The sequence below is a fragment of the Zosterops lateralis genome (genome assembly GCF_965231275.1).
Source record: "Zosterops lateralis genome assembly, chromosome: 4".
In the NCBI taxonomy this organism is placed as follows: domain Eukaryota; kingdom Metazoa; phylum Chordata; class Aves; order Passeriformes; family Zosteropidae; genus Zosterops; species Zosterops lateralis.
This window is the reverse complement of record NC_139765.1, coordinates 62197545-62217566: the sequence shown is the minus strand read 5'-3', so window position 1 is coordinate 62217566 and position 20022 is coordinate 62197545. Positions and strand designations below refer to the sequence as shown.

Below are 20022 nucleotides of genomic sequence, written 5' to 3'. Positions count from 1 at the left end.
TACAAAACACGTGGCAAAAAATAACAGTTAACACGCAAGATCTGCCATATTTCTACTTGCCTCTATTCTTATACTGGACTTTCCACATTGAGGGATGGAGAATAAACCTCTCTCATTTTTAACATAACGAATATACCTAAGGGTAGCAAATAAAGGTTTTTATTATTTTTAATTTCATTTCACAAATGTTTTACTTTCCCAAGCCGCCATTTGTTAGTGCAACAAACCGCACAGTGCGAGTTGCTGAGGTATACATGGTTAAACTAATTTCACCTTCGACCCAAACTGCAGTGTTTTCTCTCACCTTTTTTTTTCTAAAGTAATGAAAGCCATAAAGTCACTATTTCACATTTCTAAAAAATAATTCCACTCTAGAGTAAAGAATGGTTTTGTAATAAAGACAGGCTGTAAAAAGCAACAGCCTTATCTTTTATCACCCATAGAACTCCCGCTGTTCTTTTTTTTATTTTAAATATATTTTGTGCAAAATTAAGTTCTGTGTAGGTCTGTACCATAATTTGGAAAAAACTGTGTATAAAATGTACTTAATTTTTAAAAACAATTCCAACGTCAAACAACAGAGAAAGGAGAAACAGATCAGAGGCAGCTGAAGTTTTCACATGAGAAACTAAATATAGTATGTTCTTAAAGCTCCAGTAATACATTCTTCCAAAAACCAGAATGCACTTTGGTCATTATTAAACATTAGTACAGAGGCAAATAAAATACAAAATGCTTGTTTGTGTTGCTTTATATATAAAAATATTTTTATACCACATAAGTTTAAGACTCAATACTTCCAATCTTTCAGAATTCTGAAAATTAGTAAACATAGGGCAATATCCAGACTCTTGTCAACAATTATTGGTCATATTTCAGTATGAAGCCAGTATTTTAGAAACATAAAATATAAGAATACTTGTGCCTGGTGGTATTAATCCTCCCAAAATAATCAGTAGAAGGAAAGTTTGTTACAAGTTACTTAATTCCACAGGGATGGACACATTTTTGTCACATTGAAGAACCACGAGTCAATATGACTGGTCCTTGTGGGAGGCAGAGGGAGAGGTGTTGGAAAGCCCAGCAGAAAGCACATGGGAATGACACCTGCTGGGGAGGAATGGGAGTTATTTCAAGACACAAACCTGCCAAATACCAGGGTTTGTAGTTCTGCTGCTCAGCAGAGCAACTTGTTCTTTGTGTTTAATTGTTCTTAAACTTCAATGTGGTATGAATGGCATATACTATAGTGCACAAGAGGAGAGCATCTATCTATCTATCTTTTGCTCAGTCATTCAAAGCATTCCTTTCACCAGTAAATAATCTGCTTATTTAAATATTCAATTTCAACATATAATACATACTGCTCCATAGTTCACCATAATATATCCCAATTAATATACATTTATATGTATAAAGTTTCTCATTAAAAGTAACAATAAAAAGTGCACATGCACAGTCAGAGCTGTGCAGAACAGCCCAGTATTTCAAATAAATACAATATTCAGTTTTTATCAAAATATTATACAGCATGGTAACCATTTACAATTATTGCTCTAATAAGTGTGTTATCAAAGAACACTTGTTGACCTCTTATATAATACCTTTTTAATATCCCAGGATATTTAAACTGCAGCCTATATGAGGTTTAGATCCTGGAATTACTCAAAATATTAGAAATTCCCACTTGTTTCTAATAGCAATATAAAACATTTTTGCTACCTGTCATACTGTACTGTCAGTATTTTTTCAGTATCTCACTTTTCTATTGCAACCAAGCATCTGTTGACATTGCCATCATAAATGACTGGTGCAAATGAAATATTCTAAGCAATTTTACCACACTATTAAAAATCAAATGACTTCCATATAGTGTTACTGGTAACTAAAAATGTCCAGCATTGGCTTAGCTTTAACAACAGACAGCAACTTAGTGTAATGGAATTTCAGGATTTCAAACTCTCAGACACACAGTTTTTGACCTTTCCTAAATCGGACCCTTTCCAAAACTAAGCAAATAATTTGAAAAATAAAACATAAATGTCAACTAAAACAAACATAAACCAGTGAGAAGATGAAATAAATATGAAGATTGCACAAGACAGATGTAAACACTTCTGTTTTCCAAATGACTTCCTTGAAGAGGTTGTAGCTTCTGAAATACAGATTCAGTGGCTGCTGTGAGGCAGTTTTGTCCATCAATGAGCTTTTCTGTAACACTGTGTTTTCATCTTCTCTCTATACCATCAAGATTTGATCTTCCAAAGCTGAAAAAATTAGAGCAGTACATCAATTTATTTCTAAAATTATTTCTGTTTACCAGAACCCAATACCACATTTCTTTTTACTGCATTTGCTACATCTTCTAATGACAGACAATAAAATATATTTTACATCCACTTACTTCTAACAAGAAAAAGATAGAAGATGTAAGCAAACTTAATGGCCAATAAAGGGCTTTGTGACCAACTACAAGCTCTTGCCTCATAACCTGAATCTTGAAATAGTTTCCAGTTCAGGATGGGCCAGAGAGAAGGATCTAAGGGGACAGAGAGTCCTTCAGCAGTGACAAACCAACACTGTAGGACTGGTCACAGCAGTACCATTCCTGCTGCAAAGCTTCACTGCAGTGCAAGGCAAGGATAGCCAGCTCTGTCTGCCCCCCTTAAAGAGCTACAGAGTCAACAGTGAGGAGCTCAAGAGAGAAATCAAATCTGGGATGTGAAAAAAAGTTAAGGAAGATCTTGTATTTGTGTTCAAGTGTCTCTGTATTTATGTCTAAGAATTCTTGTAATTAAGCGTACTAAATAAAATTACAAAGCCGCAAAATGAAAAAAAAAAGTTCAAAGCGCTGCTCTGACAAATACACCATTATTCTTCTGATATAGATTTAATTTAATAATTTAGTAACAGTTTTCAAACACTAAATCTTCTAGTTAGCCTGGTTAAGAATTAACTAAGCTTCACTATCTGTTCCATCTATGGAAAAAAAAAGGATGCCTCTCAAGTATTTACCTTTAGATTAAATCCAAGCAAGTCACTGATGACCCCAGAAACAGCTGACAGGATGACAACTTGGGTGATGTTATAAAGCAGTGGATTCATTGTAAGCCCATATAACCTAAAAGGACTGTCCAGTTCCTAATGAGGCAAAACAACAGCAACATTAAAAAAAAAAAAAAAGGGACACAAAAGGCATTTTGTTCACATACATATTGAGCATTATTAGATACTTTGGGAAGTCTTGAAGACCCAGTGGAGTAAAATATTCTCCTATAATTCTGCATATCAAACATAATGTGCAGGAAAATATCCTATGAGAGATAAAAGATATAAAATATCACAGTAACTGACTGTTGACTGCTGTTGTCTAAATAACTCTCAAAAAAATTGGAGGCAACCCATGTGCAATATCTACCAAACTGCTCCTGAAGCCAAGAAAATAAAGAGCTGGGTGCCACCATCTCTAAATGTCTTACATTTACCAGAAATCACCTTCAGTGTTAAAAGAACTGACAGGCAGCAGAACTACAAAAAGTAAGAAAGATTTTTCATAATGACAGAAAACTACCTCATGACTATGGAAATTAACAAAAATGTCTTTCCTATTGCCATTTTCCTTCCTTTTCCATTAATTTTGAAACTAATAACTGATTGATATAGCCAGAAAAGGATGATAAAGGGAAAAAAATCCTAATAATTATTAGACTGCCAATATTTTACTCTTCTTTTTATTGGAAGGAACAAAACATTTGCCCAAATTAATCTGCAACAAAACTTGAAAAAAGAAGCTGTTTCACCGATTTTTCAATTATTGCTGTGTGAATATAGTCACTTAAACTTTTCTGGCCTGGAAATATGTCAAATAAAGGAAGGAGAAAGGAGTTCTAAAATATAAGAGTGGATTATATAAAGTCTACCAACTATCACTGCTTTACTCATTTATATTTCCTAGTTTTAAACTCATCTTCATCCCTCTCCTGCATTACATCCTAGGCCTTGAAAAAGGCCTTATAAACCCTTTCTTAGAAATGAAGAATTTCAAAGCTATGATTCTTCTTTCAAAAAGGTGAAATAAGAATGAACAACCTTTTCATTTAGATGTAATGTCATATAAAACTCTGCTGCAAATACAAAAGATAAAAAGACATGAATCTGAGGAGGACAGCAGAGAAATTCTGCATGGAAAAAGTTTTTAGATTTTGGATTCATCTTACCATTTTGTCAGTAAGAAAACAGTAAGAATATTCAACAGAATTTAGTCTTTATAAAAGTTTAAAGACCAAAACCATCCAAAATCAAATTTAAAAAAACCATGAGCTCATTTAGCTACTGGGAATGAAGTATGTAATTGTACTGATCACCAACTACCAAGAGTTTATTTAAAGCTCATAGTAGGTGGCTTGGAAATCTCACTTTTCAGTATGTTCTCACAGTAGCTAAATGATGGCCTGGGTCTGGGATTTCTGCCACAAGAGCTAAGTTCTCCACTGGAAAAGGTTGTGAGTTGATACACTTTTGGCAAGAGGAAACACCAAGAAGTGCATGAAAACAGTGGAAGCAATTTAGATCAAGAGTTGATCAGCATCCAACCTATCCACATTCCCACAGTACACAAACACTTCTGCTCATGAGATGATACCCTGAACCTGTTGGGCTTTGTCTATTCTTTGCCAGTCTCTCCTTGAATCCAGATAACCTTTCTGCATCCACAGTGTCCTGTCACCATCCAATGCATTGAGAAATCTTCCTTTCATTTGCTCCACAAGCAAGTCCTAAAAGCCTTGCAGTCCTTTATTCTTACACCAGGAGATGGTCACTGATTTATTCAGCTCTCCCTGCTGCTGCAGCACAACTCTCAAGCAGTTGCTTTGTCAGCTCTGAGGCCTTGTTGACTCTGTCTGTCCTCTCATGGAAAGTGCTGTGTATCTTTTTAGAGGTGGGGGACCAACACACACCTTGCTCAAGGTGTGCTGGTGGAGGTTACTCATCTAACCAGAAGAAATACTCTGACCTCAGCTCCTGGCTGATTAAATTAAAGAGCGTTTTAACTTCATTTTAAGGGCTGCTCTCTGGTACATGGGAATCAACAGGCTAAAGGACCCAAATTCAGCATGTGGTAGAGTGAGGCCACAAGGTCTTAAATCATCTCTGCATTGACACTCAAAACAGACAATAAAATTGCATCATTTATTTCCCAAGCATTCATCATCCTGACCACCCTGCAGTACCTTCTCTCACACTGCTAATATACAGCTAAGAATAAAGCTTACTGGATGCAATAATAATTTGCAATCTACAATGACAGCAACATAACAGACTGCAGTGTATGTATGAACGAGCAGCATCCCTGTGAAAGAGGTATGAGGGCAAATCTAAACCAAAGCATATCCTACTGCCTGCAGAAGTAACACAAGTGACTCTTTAACCAATCTATTCTAGTTCTTTTTTATAATATGGGAATGTCATTTTAATTCTTACCTTCAATAGCTTAGTAGCAAGCTTTAAAACATTGTTCACTAGTGTCAGTTCTTCCTTCTTATTAGGCTTTTTCTCCATTTTCAAGTACAAGTTTATCTGATTTAAAACAAAACAACAAGTATCACCACCTACTCAGAATTTAAAGGAATTAATTTGGAACTATTTAATATTTCAACAATGTGATTACTCAGCAACCATATGACAAAACTGCACTGACATTTCTGCAAGCAAGCCAACATTTTGTTTCCTTTTCAATATTCAAGAAGTACTGGCTCAGCACCACAGGAAAATACAATGCTCTATGATATAACAAATTACATTTGACATTATTATAGCACCAACTTTGAAGTTTAGTCTGATCTATAAATTAGGCACAAAAAACCACCAACATAGGTAGGGTTTGCATAATTTCTTTTCCTCATTCAAGGGTTGCCTGAGGTTTGACAGTTCATCCCTAGAAGGTTTTTATACTAGTGGGCAGACCTTACAAGACTTAACATCCTCAAAAGTTATTGAGCAGAATGAAATTCCAAACCATAACTCTGCTAAAGTGTAATTTCTTTTAAAAGATTCAAGTGTAATTTAGTACTTCATGAGCACCTTGATTGCAGAAAATCAATCTTTCCAGTGCCTTGAAATATTTGAAAAATTATTAAACTCTTCATTGCTGTAGGAGAACAGCATATTGAACATTTCAATACTTCTGTGATGCAGAGTTTTTTAGGTCATTATTTCTGAGAAAGTTAAGAGTTCAAACTATCTCTCTTTCAGCCTTTTAGCAATTTTGAAACATCAGCTTTCATTCTCAAGCAACCTATCCATGATATCCTAGATCAGAGAAAGGCTAAGTTTTTTTCTTTTCTATTGCATAACCAAAACAAATCAAAGGAAAAAATGTCCTGAAAATCCACAAGCTTTTTATTTTAGATGACACCTTTCAAAATAAAAAAATTAACAGTTTAGCAGCATGCTGAAGTAGCCTTTCAGATGACACTTATCTGACTACAGAAAGGAAGTGATGCTATATGAGGCTATGATATATTTAACCACCTTGTTGCATGGTGGCTATTGAAATAAGGGCCACAGATATCTAAAACAAGTAACAAATTATCAGATCTCCCTAAAAAGTCTACTCTAAGTTTCTTACACAGGTTAAAAATCAAAATCTATGCATTCCAAGGCATATTAAGCTCCTGAACCATTACCATTGCATTTTTAATTAAAATTATGTTTTCAGAGCCACAGAGATTCCAATCTTTAAAAATAAAACTATTGATTTCAACAATGCAAGAAGGCTCTAATTAGCAACCCTGCAAACCCTAGGAAGATTCAAATCTTTTTTAAGAGATGATTAATGATTATGATTTCCTTAATTTTAATAACAAACTTGGCATCAGGAGAAGAAGTGTGCATGCACAGCCATCTACCACACTTACTTTGAGATTCAAAACTGGCAAAAACCAAACAACATAAATCAAAAAAAAATCCCTTTTAGTTTCCCATCATGACTTCTAATCATGAAATCCATAATTGAATATAAAGTACAAAGAAGTGTCCGGAACTCTGTTGGCAAAAGTAGAATTTTCAATTTCATCTTATCTGTGGAGCATTTAAATTGCATCTGGGAATTAAAATTAATTTCTTTTTTTCTCATTGTTGTTGTATTTTCCTGTTTGTTTTCAGCTTTATTTCCTTCTCAGTAAGCCTAACAACTGTAGTGTGCCATTTTCCAGGATACTGGATCAGATGTGCTCTTTTAGATAAAGTGAGTGTCAGTCAGTTTTTTGGGCTTGACCTTTCCTGAAAAGCCAGAATCTTAGACTTCCATGGGTCTGTCTCAAGAACACTGTAAATATGCTGTAGTACCCAGCTCTAGCAAGTGAAACCACTCTAAAATGAGTCCTACCCATGGTGAAGTGTATCATCCTTTTAATTTTCTGAGAAACAATTGTGAATTCTATTTTGGCTTTCATTTCACAAAGCTCTCAAGCATTTTTGAGGAAAAAGACTTGTAACAGGGTAAGCTGCATCCAATGCAAAGGTAAGTGTCTGATGACATAACACTTCTTAAAGATCTGAGGACATACAGGAAGTGTTTCTTTCAATATCCAAGCTAGATTAAAATGTTCAAACATTGACTCCCAGGAAGAGCATAGTATAGAAACCTATTAAAGCAAAATAAAGGCTTGACAATCTCTCTCCCCTTGCTCTCTGCATTTTTTTTCCCAATCCTTATCGGGAATACTTCCTTCCATTTTCATTGCAGAAACAGCAGACAAACTTCCCTGGGACATTCAGCTACTTGTACTCCAAAGATCAACAGAACAATGGAAAATCTCCAGTCTCAGGAACTCTGAGAGGTTTCAGACTTGGGCAAAATCTCTCATTCAGGACAAGGCAGAGGGGCAGTCAAGCTTCTCAGTGTCCAACCTTATCTTCAGTAAAGGCAGAATGAGTCATTTGTATCATCTGTCACAGGCCTCACATCCTGACTTTGGGACACACAGCATGGAAGATTTTGTTCTCCTACTTTAACACATTTTCTGTAGGAAACCTCTGACGGCTTCTGGAACTGCCCAATTACCTTGCCCTGAAAGGATTGTTTTGTACTAGTGTGAAACTTCAGAAGAAAGAGATTTCTTTCTAACCTAACACTAACTGAACACGTTTTGCTTGGAAAACTACCAGCAGTGCCAGGCAGAGGAGAGAGGGAAGTCTGAAGTACAAACACCAACCAGAACATTCCTGAGAAGAAACACACACAGACCCAAAGCCAAGCTCAAAAAAATGACTGAAAAAAAAGATTTCCAAGGAGTCTAGAAGAGGCTATATATAACCCATGCAATCTAGCAGCCCTGAGCTATTGGACTGGAAACAGCAACTCATTTCATAGAGGGTTAAATTTTTTTTCAAATCTTTTACTCACTCAGCCAACACTGAAATTCCAGGGGGTTTTTTTCCATACTTAAAAATTATTTTTTATGTATGTGTTCTGTTAGATGTTAAATTATATCAAATGAGATGGTACCTCTAATCCCACTCACTTAAACAGAAGTTGGGATAGAGTCAAACATTTATCTCAAACTGAGCTTTGAGTTGCAAAGGTGCTTCACTTCCCCATAATTAACTCCCTAATCCAAACTATTTTAATAAATCTACAAGGCCTGAGACCTACCAGATTGAATGAGTTGTTTAGATATATAAACATAGGTCTGTACAAATTCTCACCTGCTCAGTAAGTAATATCGAGGTATTGCTGTACTTTTTACTTGTTTCAGATCCAAGAGTAACAAATCTTAAGAGAAAAAGGGTTAGAGAAATGCACCAAATTACGAGTTCCCAGTTGTAGTGACAATCAAGGAAAATCTCATGCATGTGAAGTAGCTGAAATAAAAAAAGAGAAAAGAAATCAAAATTTAATTTGAAACAATTATTACGTTATGATACAATAAAATAGCTAAGTATCTCCACAACTTCAAGAAACATATCCCAGTAATAAATACATGGATGATTCTTAGGCCTATAAAATTTGACTCAATCTTAGATCAACACTGTATCAGAGATATGAGATCTGAGAAAAGATAAAAAATACACTAAGACAATTTTAAACTCCTGTTCAAACTTGCTAAGGCACTACATGAGTTAAAAAATATACACCCTCAAATGTACTAAATTTTATGTAACTTACATTCTTAATAAAACACTTACAGTTACTTAGCAGGCAAACACAATAGACTTAATTAGAAACTGGAAACAAAATGCCACCAGAAGCCATTCAGAAGACCCCCTATATTTTGAAAAAGAAGCTCAAAGACAAATCTTAAGCAACAGAAATCTTCTTTAAACATAGATTTGGTTACTAAAAGATTTTCCACTAGAGGGCAGGCAAATATAGCCAACAAGCCTGTTTCTCACAAAACGCATCAACCAAGGTCAGTATCAACTGTCTTTGCAGAAGTGTGTTTTGATGCAAAATGAAGGGAGAAAAAAAAAAAAAAAAAAAAAAAAAAAAAGTTCCAAAAACCACAATGAAAAATGAAGGGGGACACAGATTTAACATATAACAGTGGTATCACAGATTATCCTGAGTTGCCAGGGATACACAAGGATCACTGATCAACCCAGCTCCTGGTCCTGCACAGGACACCCCCAGGAATCATACTGTCCCAGGTGTAGAATCCACCACTTGTCCTCCATAGACTCCACACCACTGGTGATTCCTCTAATTTGTAGCAACAAAATTTGCTTTTGGTATTACTGAAAAATTTTCTAAAGTAGATTAAATGACCATAGAAAATGGAGCTCTATTCCAAAAAGCTCTATAGCTAATACTGTTTTTTCACTGGGGTCTTCTAATTTACTAGAAATCCCCATGCAAAAGACACTTAAAATTGTTTTAAAAACCTATTTAAGTCATGGCTGTTTCTCTACAAGTAATGTTTCCTCACCTGTGCACAACAGATAAACACAACTGAGATAGTCAGTAGGAAGGCAGATGAAACTATGACATCCACTGAGCGCTGAGGACCTCGACGCTGAAAATACAGGATATGCACATGTGAGTGAAACCCCACCCAGTCAGCACTGGTGTTCAGCATAACTACTTAGAATCACACTGTTCTTCTCTGGTTATTTCTCAGCTGAGTCAGTTCCCTACACACCTGCCTCTGACCACTTTTCTGTTAACCACATTATTACATAAATGTTCTTGGTGGCACAGGAAAAGGTGGAATATACAAGTGTGGTTACAAGGAAAGAAGGGAAGATATTCTACAGCAGGGCTACCATATGCAGAAATTTAATACACCCAAACTGCATTCTATTATCCAAGCTATGTTATCCTCCTTCCACCCCACCAAGCACCACACTAAGTTTTGTTTGCTTATACTTCCTGCTTTCCATGATCTCCAGAATCCACATCATAATTTCTTAATATTTTCACAAATCTTTTTCTTCTTGTAAAAACTAGTGATAGGAGACTTCAGGGATCAGAATGTCTTACAGATAATACTTGGGCATAATTTCTAGCTTCACCTGGCACCCATACACTCACAGCACAAATACACAAGAACTATCTTGCTTTATAAATTCCTTGTGTTAATAACACCAACTGATGAGATTCTTAAAATAAGATATTGTCAGTATTAGACTACAAGTGGTCATTTTTTACCCAACATATTCACATAACTTTTCAGATGGCATTACTAAGAAAATACTCCAATTCTGAACACACTCAGGTTTTAATCCAAGGCAAAAACCACACATTAACTTTCTCAAAATCTGTCTGCCTGCAGGCACTGCTGGCCCAGAGTCACAGAAGTGAAACATACTTGGGCCTTATGCACACCCATGGTAAGTGTACAGGAGGAAATACTCAGACTACATCACCTACCTTCCATCAGCAGTATTGGAGAAATTTTATGTTAGAACATAAACATACATTATTTTCAGACATTTAAAATTTCTTAAATGTGTTAAAAACTTACTAAAGCAAAAATATACATTATTTTACCTTTAGATAGGACCTGAGAGAAAGCCACATTTTTATATTCTGCACTTTCTTCAAGCGGAAGTGAGGTACCTCAGATTTTCTTGCCCTTCTGGCAGATGTTAGATGACCAAAAAGTTTGGCAAAAAGTAGCCTCTGCAGAGAGAAAAAAAAGTTAAATGATTTTCAGAGGTACTAAAAAAAAAAAAAAAGAGAAAAGGCTTCACTAAATAAGTCAAACTAATGTACACCATACCAGTGTAAATTAAAATATGGTAATATAAACCAGAAGTAAATGTAGCATATTATTAAAGAGCGGAAATACACTAAAACATTTTAAAAGTCTCCACATTCTAATGATTAACAAAATTTAGCTACACTTTGAGTTCCTTTCTTCCAATTTTAGAGAATAGATCTGCCATGCTCTTAGTATTTGGGGTAAAAAAACCCCTGCCAATTATTTGCATTAGAGAGCTCCTATACCACCAAAGTTCCTTTCAATAGAAATCATTATTAGAAGCAGGTTAATTCCATTCTACTGTATTACATCACATATTTTGGCTATGATTTGAGAACAGAAAGAATAAAAATGTTTCTTTTACAGACCAGCAAGTATTTATATGCTGCAGCTAGCAAGGTTGCTCTCTGAAGTTTCAATTGCAGTAGCAAGCAATGGTGCAGAACATCAGAGAGCAGCTCCCACCATCTCCAGCTACAGAACTGATGTAACAACAAAGCAGGCAGGGCCTTGGCCAGGGATGGACAGAACTATTTGGAATGTCCCATGCCTGGAAGTGTTCAGGGCCAGGTTGGATGGGGCTCTGAGCAACCTGTCTAATGAAAGGTGTCCCTGCCCATGGCAAGGGCTTGGAACTGGATGATCTTTAAGGTTCCTTCCAACCCAAAGCATTTATGATTCTGTGAATTGAAGGTTTTGAATGAAACACACTGGAAATTTATAGAGCTCTTTTCCAGAAACAACTACTCCTTGTGGAAACATGAAACAAACTGGAACACGACTAAACATTGGGTTAATGCATTGAGCCAGTTTGCCCCCAGAAATTCTCTCAAGGAAAAAAAAAAAACACCACCAACAAAAAAAACCTTTTAGCTTCAGAGACTTCAGTCCACTGGAACTGAGTCATCTCCTAAACTGCAAGCCCACTGAAGTGTTTCTCATCACTGATCTATGACTCAGAGCGTGCTGAAGAAAACAAGTTTAAAATATCCACAAAGTCAAAAAACACAAACATTAAACCTTGGTTTGCTTTAGACGAAGTCTGTTGTTCTGCTGTCCATCCATACCTGTTTATATGTTCTCTCTGCTACACAGAGCAGAAAAAAGAAAATCCACACTAGAGATACCCGGACCACAAAACTTATAATAACCATTGAGAGAACCAGAACATCTCCATCTGATCCAAATGCAGTCATGCAAAGCTCAGTGGCAGAATGTGCAGCTAGTTGTTCTAAATCCTTAGCTTGGGAAAGTCGAAAGACAAAGGGCATTAAACCCAAGATTAAAGATATGACATTTCCAAAAATCTGATAGCCAATTCCTGGTATATAGCTGTTCACCTAAAAACAAAAGAAAACAAGGTATATATTTTATTTTGGAATGATTTTGTCATTAATTTGATAAACAAAATATCAATGTTTTTATTTTATCACAAACACTTTATAATCTGGTAAATTGCATGAAAACTTCAACCAATCATCTTCACATTTTACTATTTAAAAACCTGGAAGTCCTCAAAGAGTACTTAATGCACAGGAACCAAGTAAGACAAATAATTTATTAATCACAACAATAAAACACTGCAGATAAATTCCAGTGCATATTCCTGCATTAAAAATTCACTGAATGCTGAATTAGCCAAGTGGGCCAATCAGACTGGGCTGCTTAGATCCTGTATGTTGCTTCTATTTTTGTTTGGTTTAGGTTGTGACCTTTTTAGTGGAATCCAAGTGTTTACAGTGCAGACAGGACTGCAGTTCTGTTGTGCTGGCTATGGCTTGCTGAGTTTCTCTGTGCTGTGATGGCATCCAAACCTGTAAAGTCTCTGAGTCAGGCAGAGATCAGAACCAGGTTTGTGAATAAGTTGCTTTTTAACAAGCTGAGAGAGTGAGTATCAACTTGTCAGAACTAGTGAGAGTTTTCTTTGGCTATGCTTGGATTTTATGAGCAACCTACAAAATACCCACGTTGTCTATATTGAAAAAGAGCACATCAATTCAATGCATTTCCAACTGTTTCCTGGAGAGGAGTACTAGGAAACAAGAGGGAGGACTAGTGAGAACATCCCACTCATCCTCTTAGAGGTTTGCTTCCTAAAGAGGAAAGCTTTCTTTTCCAATCCTAACTTTAGCATCCAGATACTCAGATCTGTATATTCCTAAGCCAATAAATTACTTGTTCATTGAAATCAAGGAGACAAACTCATATATTCACAGCATTTATCAATAAAACTGAGGTTGGCTATGTGAGCAAGTGCCTAAAAATGCAAACAGCTTTTATTATCCCAACACAGAAGATCCGGTAGCTCTTTAATTTAGTAGTAACAAGTAAATCAAAGTGATGTAAGACATAAAACAATGTGAATAACAGATACTTAATAACATGAACAACAAAATAAACAAATTAAAAAACCCACAACCAACCAACAAAAAAACCCAAAAAAACTCCCAAACAAAAACAACAACAAACAAACCAACCAACAACCTCGCCAGCCAACCATAAACCAAGCTTGGTTCTGATAGTGGTGATAGAGGTAGTGGTTACACTTCTAAATACAATATTTGCATAAAGTGAAACAAATACTCACTCTGTTCATTATCATACCACTGATTTCAAGCACAGACATATCTGCTTTCTTGCAGTCATTACCCTCCCATACAATTGCACTTATTTTTTCTAGTCCTGGATTCAAACTGTGGATCCAAGGCAAATGACTCTGGGAAAGACAAAGAATACCCTCCATCACAAACAAAAATCTATTTTCATGTCAATATGTCTTTGTAAGCAATATATTAACAAACCCCCTCTCCCCCCAAAAAAAACCCAAAACAAAAAAACAAACAAAAATTTGCCCAAAAACAAACAAACAACAAACCAAACGACCACACCAACAAAAAAACCAAAAACCCTAACCAAAAAAAAAAAAAAAATAACCCACCAAAAAACCAAATCAACACCATTTAGACTGACACAAATATTGCTATATGGCATTTATTTCTACTATATGTTAACCTCATTGCTCAAAATCATCCCCTTCTTTTCCAAGAAATAGCTGGAAATACGAAATAGTGAGAACAGAAATCTTTCTCTATACTCCATTTTCTAATTAGGATGAGTTAATGGGATTACGGATTTATTGGCTTCTTTTTCACTCAAAAATACTGAAGAAGAGAGAAATATAAAAACAAAGTTCTACTTATGTAATTTTTAATTCTGACACATTTAATTTTTTTTATTTACCCCCAACATTCTGAAAAGCACTCTTCTCAGGTTAAGCCTAAGGGAAACAGTTTTTTTTAATTTGTTCTGTATGATAGTTGTACACTTCACAATCCTTGTTATGCATAACGACACCCCTGTGCACAGTGAGTCTGGCCAGCCCCAGAGAGCAGTAGGTGTCTCACAACTACAGTCAGCTCCTAGAGCCAAGAAATCTAATTAATTCATCTTCTGAATGCACTTAGGGCTCAGGGACCTTTCTTCCAAACCAGAGCCAAGTGAGAACTAAAGGATATAGAAAAAACATTGAGGTGACAAGTACTGCTGTGGCCATTTCTTGATTTTCCTCAGCCCTGTCTCCCTCCTATCCCATTCATTCAGGAGATTAAATTTGCTTTCAGCTTTAGTCACCTGGCACTGTGCATCAAACCACTGGAAGTGGTGGTGCTAGCAAGGGCATGGTATTATTTTTAGATTTTGATTATCATTGATTAAAAGTAAAGCTTTATTTTAATTTTATTGCTTTCTTTGTAAGTATTGACCTGAAATCTTTGTAATCTGCTGAGTACTCAATTATCTTCCTTCTTAATTCCACTGGGTGAAGAGGAAATTATTTATAATATAAAAACAGTGTAAATATTTGTTGCAGGTTTTTCTTAACCACAGTTCACCAAGCTCTCCCTCTAGAGGGAGTATCAACACCAGCAGCTGAAACTCAAATCTGCAATCAAATAGAAAAATTCTCAACTGGTTAAATCAATATAAATCCTCAAGTCTACATATATATATAATATATATATACACACACACTGTAATTCAACTCACTACTCCTAGGTTTAGTGTTTTATGGAATGTAAGCAGTAAGAACTAAAATTTAAAAAATATAAAAGATTGCATAAAATAATCCAAATTGCTATTATTAATTTTAAGGTAAAAAAAAATTATAACCAAATAGAATTTAGAAATGTATAATACACCCATGATATAATATATACACACATATACAAAAGCATACATTTTCCTTCTGTTTGCTTTTCTTATATATACATTTCTAAATAAGCAAACAGAAAGATGTCTGATAAGTGCTTATAAAAAGCAGTTCCACTAGAGAAAAACAAAAGTGGGGGAAAACCCACCAAAACCCAAACAACAAAAAATTAAACAAAAAAAAACAAACAATGGAAAAAAAACCCAAAATAGAAAAATAAACAACCAAACAGAACCACCTATCACAGAGGAAACTTAAATGAATCAGTACTAACCCAAAATTAGAATTAAGATTCAAATACTCAAATATTCTATAGGCTATTTTGATAGATTATCATACCCTCTGCTTTTGACAAATTAATGACTGAGTAGTAGAAATCAAGTTTTACTTGTTTTTACTCTAACAACTCACTTTGGCTTTGTTACTTCCATCTAATATAGGTCTTTCTCCCAGGCCTTCTGTGACCCATAACAGATAACATTAGACTTCTGCAGTGTAAAAAACCAGAATTGCTGGGTACCAACCTGATGAAATGGGTCATCTCTGAATTCCTTCTTCACACACGGGTTCATTTGAGGGCTCTCCACGTCGGTCTCACTGGTACAGGACGAGTGGCACTCAGCACAGTGCAAGAGGTCCTCCCACAGCACATCTTCTGTTTCTGACTCTGGCCTTGCACTCTCAGAGTCTTGCCTGGAGCTTGAGCACCGAGAACTGCAGCTAGTACCTGATTTAGGTGTATCCTGAAACCCAAACACCCACTGGAATTAATGCCGCTCTTTTATTCGGCATCATTTCCTGGCAGAGATGTTGTAAAGTTCAGATTAGTGAGTCTGTATTTATCTGGATTTTTAGGTTCTAATCCATTTTCCTTGTCATCAGAAAGATTTGTATGTTTATTGCAAGTGTATCTAAGGGGTTGCATACTTTAAGATACTGTACCAAAAAGCAACAGTCCATGGCCCCTGCTTTTTAGGGAGGGGTTCACATACGGAAAAATCAAATTATACTCATTATTAAAAGGAAACAACTACTTCACAGATTTTTAGAGCTCATTAGTTTAGAATTGAACAGCAATTATTGAGCCCCAAACTCCAGCTATATCTCAAACTTCTGAGGAACTCACCCTCAAAGTCCTCTAAAGTCACATTGTTACTACTAACATACTCAAAGACACAGTAAGATGCATCAGGTATAGAGGGGAAAAATAAGCAAGGGTACACATAGTTAAGCCAGGTTTATGTGTAATGTGCACAGTTAGACATAAAATTTTAATTATTTTAAACAAACTGCACTTGACAACCAAGTATGCCTTTGTAAACTTAAGTTTTACATAGCTCTTAGATAAAGAAAGAAAAATCTTAAGTTTGGGATATTCAAATTTCCCAATGCATACACATGAAACAATCCACTGTTCTCTTCAGAAAAATAATGTAGAATTTACACTACTTTATACAATAAACAGAATCTGTTTCCAGCAAGACAGGGGTGTGGTATTAAAAGCAGTATCAGTCTTCTCACTGCCACCCTCTGGCAATTTCCATTCCCTCTTAGCGCCAAGTTTATTTCTTTCTACTAATTTATCTTGAGAACACACAATTTTTTACACTGAAAAAAAAATTAAGTACTGTTTCAGCAGACATACTAACTTACTGTTATTCATAGTCCTTTACTATGTGAAGAAATGTTCTTCATTTTTTCTGAAAACCATGCTTAATGTATTTTATGCAAATAATTTTGTAAAGAAATGTTCAGAAAAAATCTCATCTGAACTCCTTCTCTACCTTTTACAAAGAGAGGGATAACATCAATGCAGAAAGAGTCTGAAGTATATTTATTTTAAAGCAAAAAAGATATTTATAGAAGGCAGTCACTACTGGATATCACTGAGGCTGAAAGTTAGTAAAGTAAGAACATGAAAAATAGCTTGCTCAAACAACAATTAAGTAGACACGTAAATGTTAAGATAAAAGAAAATGTAGGACAGAATTTGAGAGTATATCCACTGACTTACTAATTTTTTTCTTTTAAATACAAAGAAAGCTTTCACTGATTTGAAAACTATTGTTGCTTTTCTTTTGTAATGGTGTGGGGGAGGCGAGTTGGTATCAAGAAAGAAAAGCTTCCTCTTTTCATTGCATCAGTCAGATCAGTGAACAGGGAATAAGTGTGAAAACAGTACTGCCATAGCTGAACATGGAGTACATTCTGTCTCTTTAGTTTCTGAAGGTATCTACAAAGTCTTCCCTGGCTTTGAAGCACTCAAATATATCTAAGCTGAAAAAGAAAATCAATCAACTGTAATGGTGTCTTTCTGCTTCCTCCTGTGAAGCACTTTGGCTGCACAAGCACACAGTGAAGGGACGTTTTCTGTAACATGAAACAAACAGTGCCATTATCACAAACCACACATGCAAGGCATTAAATGCTGAGATTAATTAACATTCTGGAGCTTTCTAACCAAAGTCTGTGAGAAATAACTGAAAGAATAGCTAATTTAATAATGTTTTTTATGCAAAGCATCAAGGCTTTGCAGTTGTGATCAGAGCAAGCACTACCCAAATCCTTCCAATACACTTTTCCTATATGAAGTAGAGAGTTTACTCATGAGACTCTGCCTATCAAACCGATCTGTCAGTGGACTTTTGTCAGTGCTGATTTTACTCTTTGCTTTCTTTGCTCAGTGTTAGTGAAAAAATAGCAATAGAGCCTTTTAAAAGTGTTCCATATCTATGAAGTTGCATACCATTAGCAAACACCGTAATTTTTTTAAATTATGAATAAATAAACAAAACCACAATAAGATATCCCATTCTCTTTCAATGTCTGAGTCCTTACAATTAAGGATTCTGCTAATATGGAATCTGTGAACTCCCCTATTATAAGCTGTAATGTAAAGCTGTAACTGTAATGTCTCTTAAAATTTCAGTATTTTTACACTTAAACAATTTTGTTAAGGTTTCATGACAAGACTTTATATTGTTGTTTCAACAAACAAGAAAATGAAAACTCAGAGTCAATCGAACTTCTCCACAAGAAAGCAAGTGAATCCAAAATATTAAATGGAGAGAAGCAGGAATAGTACCATGCTGAAAATTTGCATATTCCAAATTACTACTGTTTCTGCAGCAAAGCAAATTTCCAGAGGAGATAACTGGTGTCACAAGACATCAACAGAGTTACCACAACCTGAAGCATAATCTACTGAACGTATTTTAGTTTCCTTATAACAAATTGAAAAATAGGATGAAGCTCAAAGAAACTAGATTACAACCTCTTAATTTCAAAACAGTCATTAAACAAAAACAAAACCAAAATTTTCTCTGTTCCTCACTAGCATGACTTCAATTTACAGACTCCTAAAATCTGATATAGGAAAAAAAAAATGGAAATGTCATAGTTTAACTCCAGCCAGCATGCAAGTACATGCAAGCTGCTTGCTCAATGTACCTTACTCAATAAGAACTCAAGTGGTTTTAAGAATTTACAGGCAAGAAGCAACAGAAATGAACATACCTCCAGAGGGTAATGCTTCTTATAATGGTGAGACTTCCTGTTGCGAAGGGTACAGTCGCCAGAGGTGCGATCCACGTTGCGGCGTAAGGAATAGCCAGTTTCAGGCCCTTCCTCACTAGAAACTTCATCTGATAAATTTGTCACAGTCCTGTGAGTATCCTAGTGCAAGAAATACAGTATTGGTAAGGCACAGAGACATATTTAGTAAGTCTTGTTCTCAACTAGTGAAATCAAGTTTTTTTCTACAGCTTTGGTATCTGTGCTCAGTTAAATCAGATATTAATCCATTTTCAAGACTCAAAAGTGATTGGCAGAGGAGGAATTACGGAACAGAAATTGTAGCATCAAAAACATTTTTTCATAGGAAGGCCTAGCTCACATTAGCCTCAAGAAAGATTATGATGCTCTTATTTTAAATGCGATTTTTCATAAACTGAACATGCCAAGATGGGCTTAGAGAAAATGTACCATATCCGAAAAGAGAACAAACCAAACCAAAAAATCCAAACCAACCAACCAATCAAAAGTAACAGCATAATATTGAATTATCAACGTATTCACTACAAAGTTAACATTTACCACCTCTTACTAGGATGAAGTGCTTAGAGGATGCATGTTGAATACTGAGGTCACTAACGTGTGTTACTTTGAATACAGGACATCCAGGAGATAATAAGATCCAGACAAATTAAAAGTTCTGCTTTCTTCTATGATCACTTCCAATGATTCTGTAATGATTCTATTATTCCCTCTCAATTCTCTTCCTCACTATAGAGAGTCTTGCCAATTTCACTAGGAGGGAAATCCTGCTTTCCCCGTTTTTCACACAGAACAATTGAAAAAAAAAAAAAAAAAAAAAAGGAAATGGAAGATGATTCACAAGCAAATGAATGCTCAGAATGACCTTAAAACTACAAACTGTCAGTAATCCAAAATCTCTTTTATTTTATCACAGAGACAGACCATAGAAGCCCAGACTCTCAGATAAGGAACAGAACATTTACCTGGTCAGGAAATACCCACAGATAAAACACAGCACAGAGATTTGTGCATTGAAATACAGAATATCAAAGAATGTTAAACATCATTAAG

General features: G+C 35.5%; 1 protein-coding gene across 2 annotated transcripts in view; it reads right to left on the bottom strand.

Annotated features, from left to right (window-relative positions):
* Positions 1-222: 222 nt before the first annotated feature.
* PHTF2 (putative homeodomain transcription factor 2) overlaps positions 223-20022 on the bottom strand; it is a 62390-nt gene continuing 42590 nt past the window's right edge. For both annotated transcript variants that reach the window (XM_083860273.1, XM_083860274.1), the window contains 10 exons: positions 18931-19089; positions 15939-16157; positions 13795-13923; positions 12275-12547; positions 10994-11125; positions 9930-10016; positions 8710-8865; positions 5482-5577; positions 3016-3141; positions 223-2267 (listed from right to left, as the gene is read on the bottom strand). In XM_083860273.1, the coding sequence (XP_083716399.1) occupies positions 2247-2267; positions 3016-3141; positions 5482-5577; positions 8710-8865; positions 9930-10016; positions 10994-11125; positions 12275-12547; positions 13795-13923; positions 15939-16157; positions 18931-19089 (1398 nt within the window). In that variant the 3' untranslated portion in view covers positions 223-2246. The remainder of the gene's footprint in view (positions 2268-3015; positions 3142-5481; positions 5578-8709; positions 8866-9929; positions 10017-10993; positions 11126-12274; positions 12548-13794; positions 13924-15938; positions 16158-18930; positions 19090-20022) is intronic.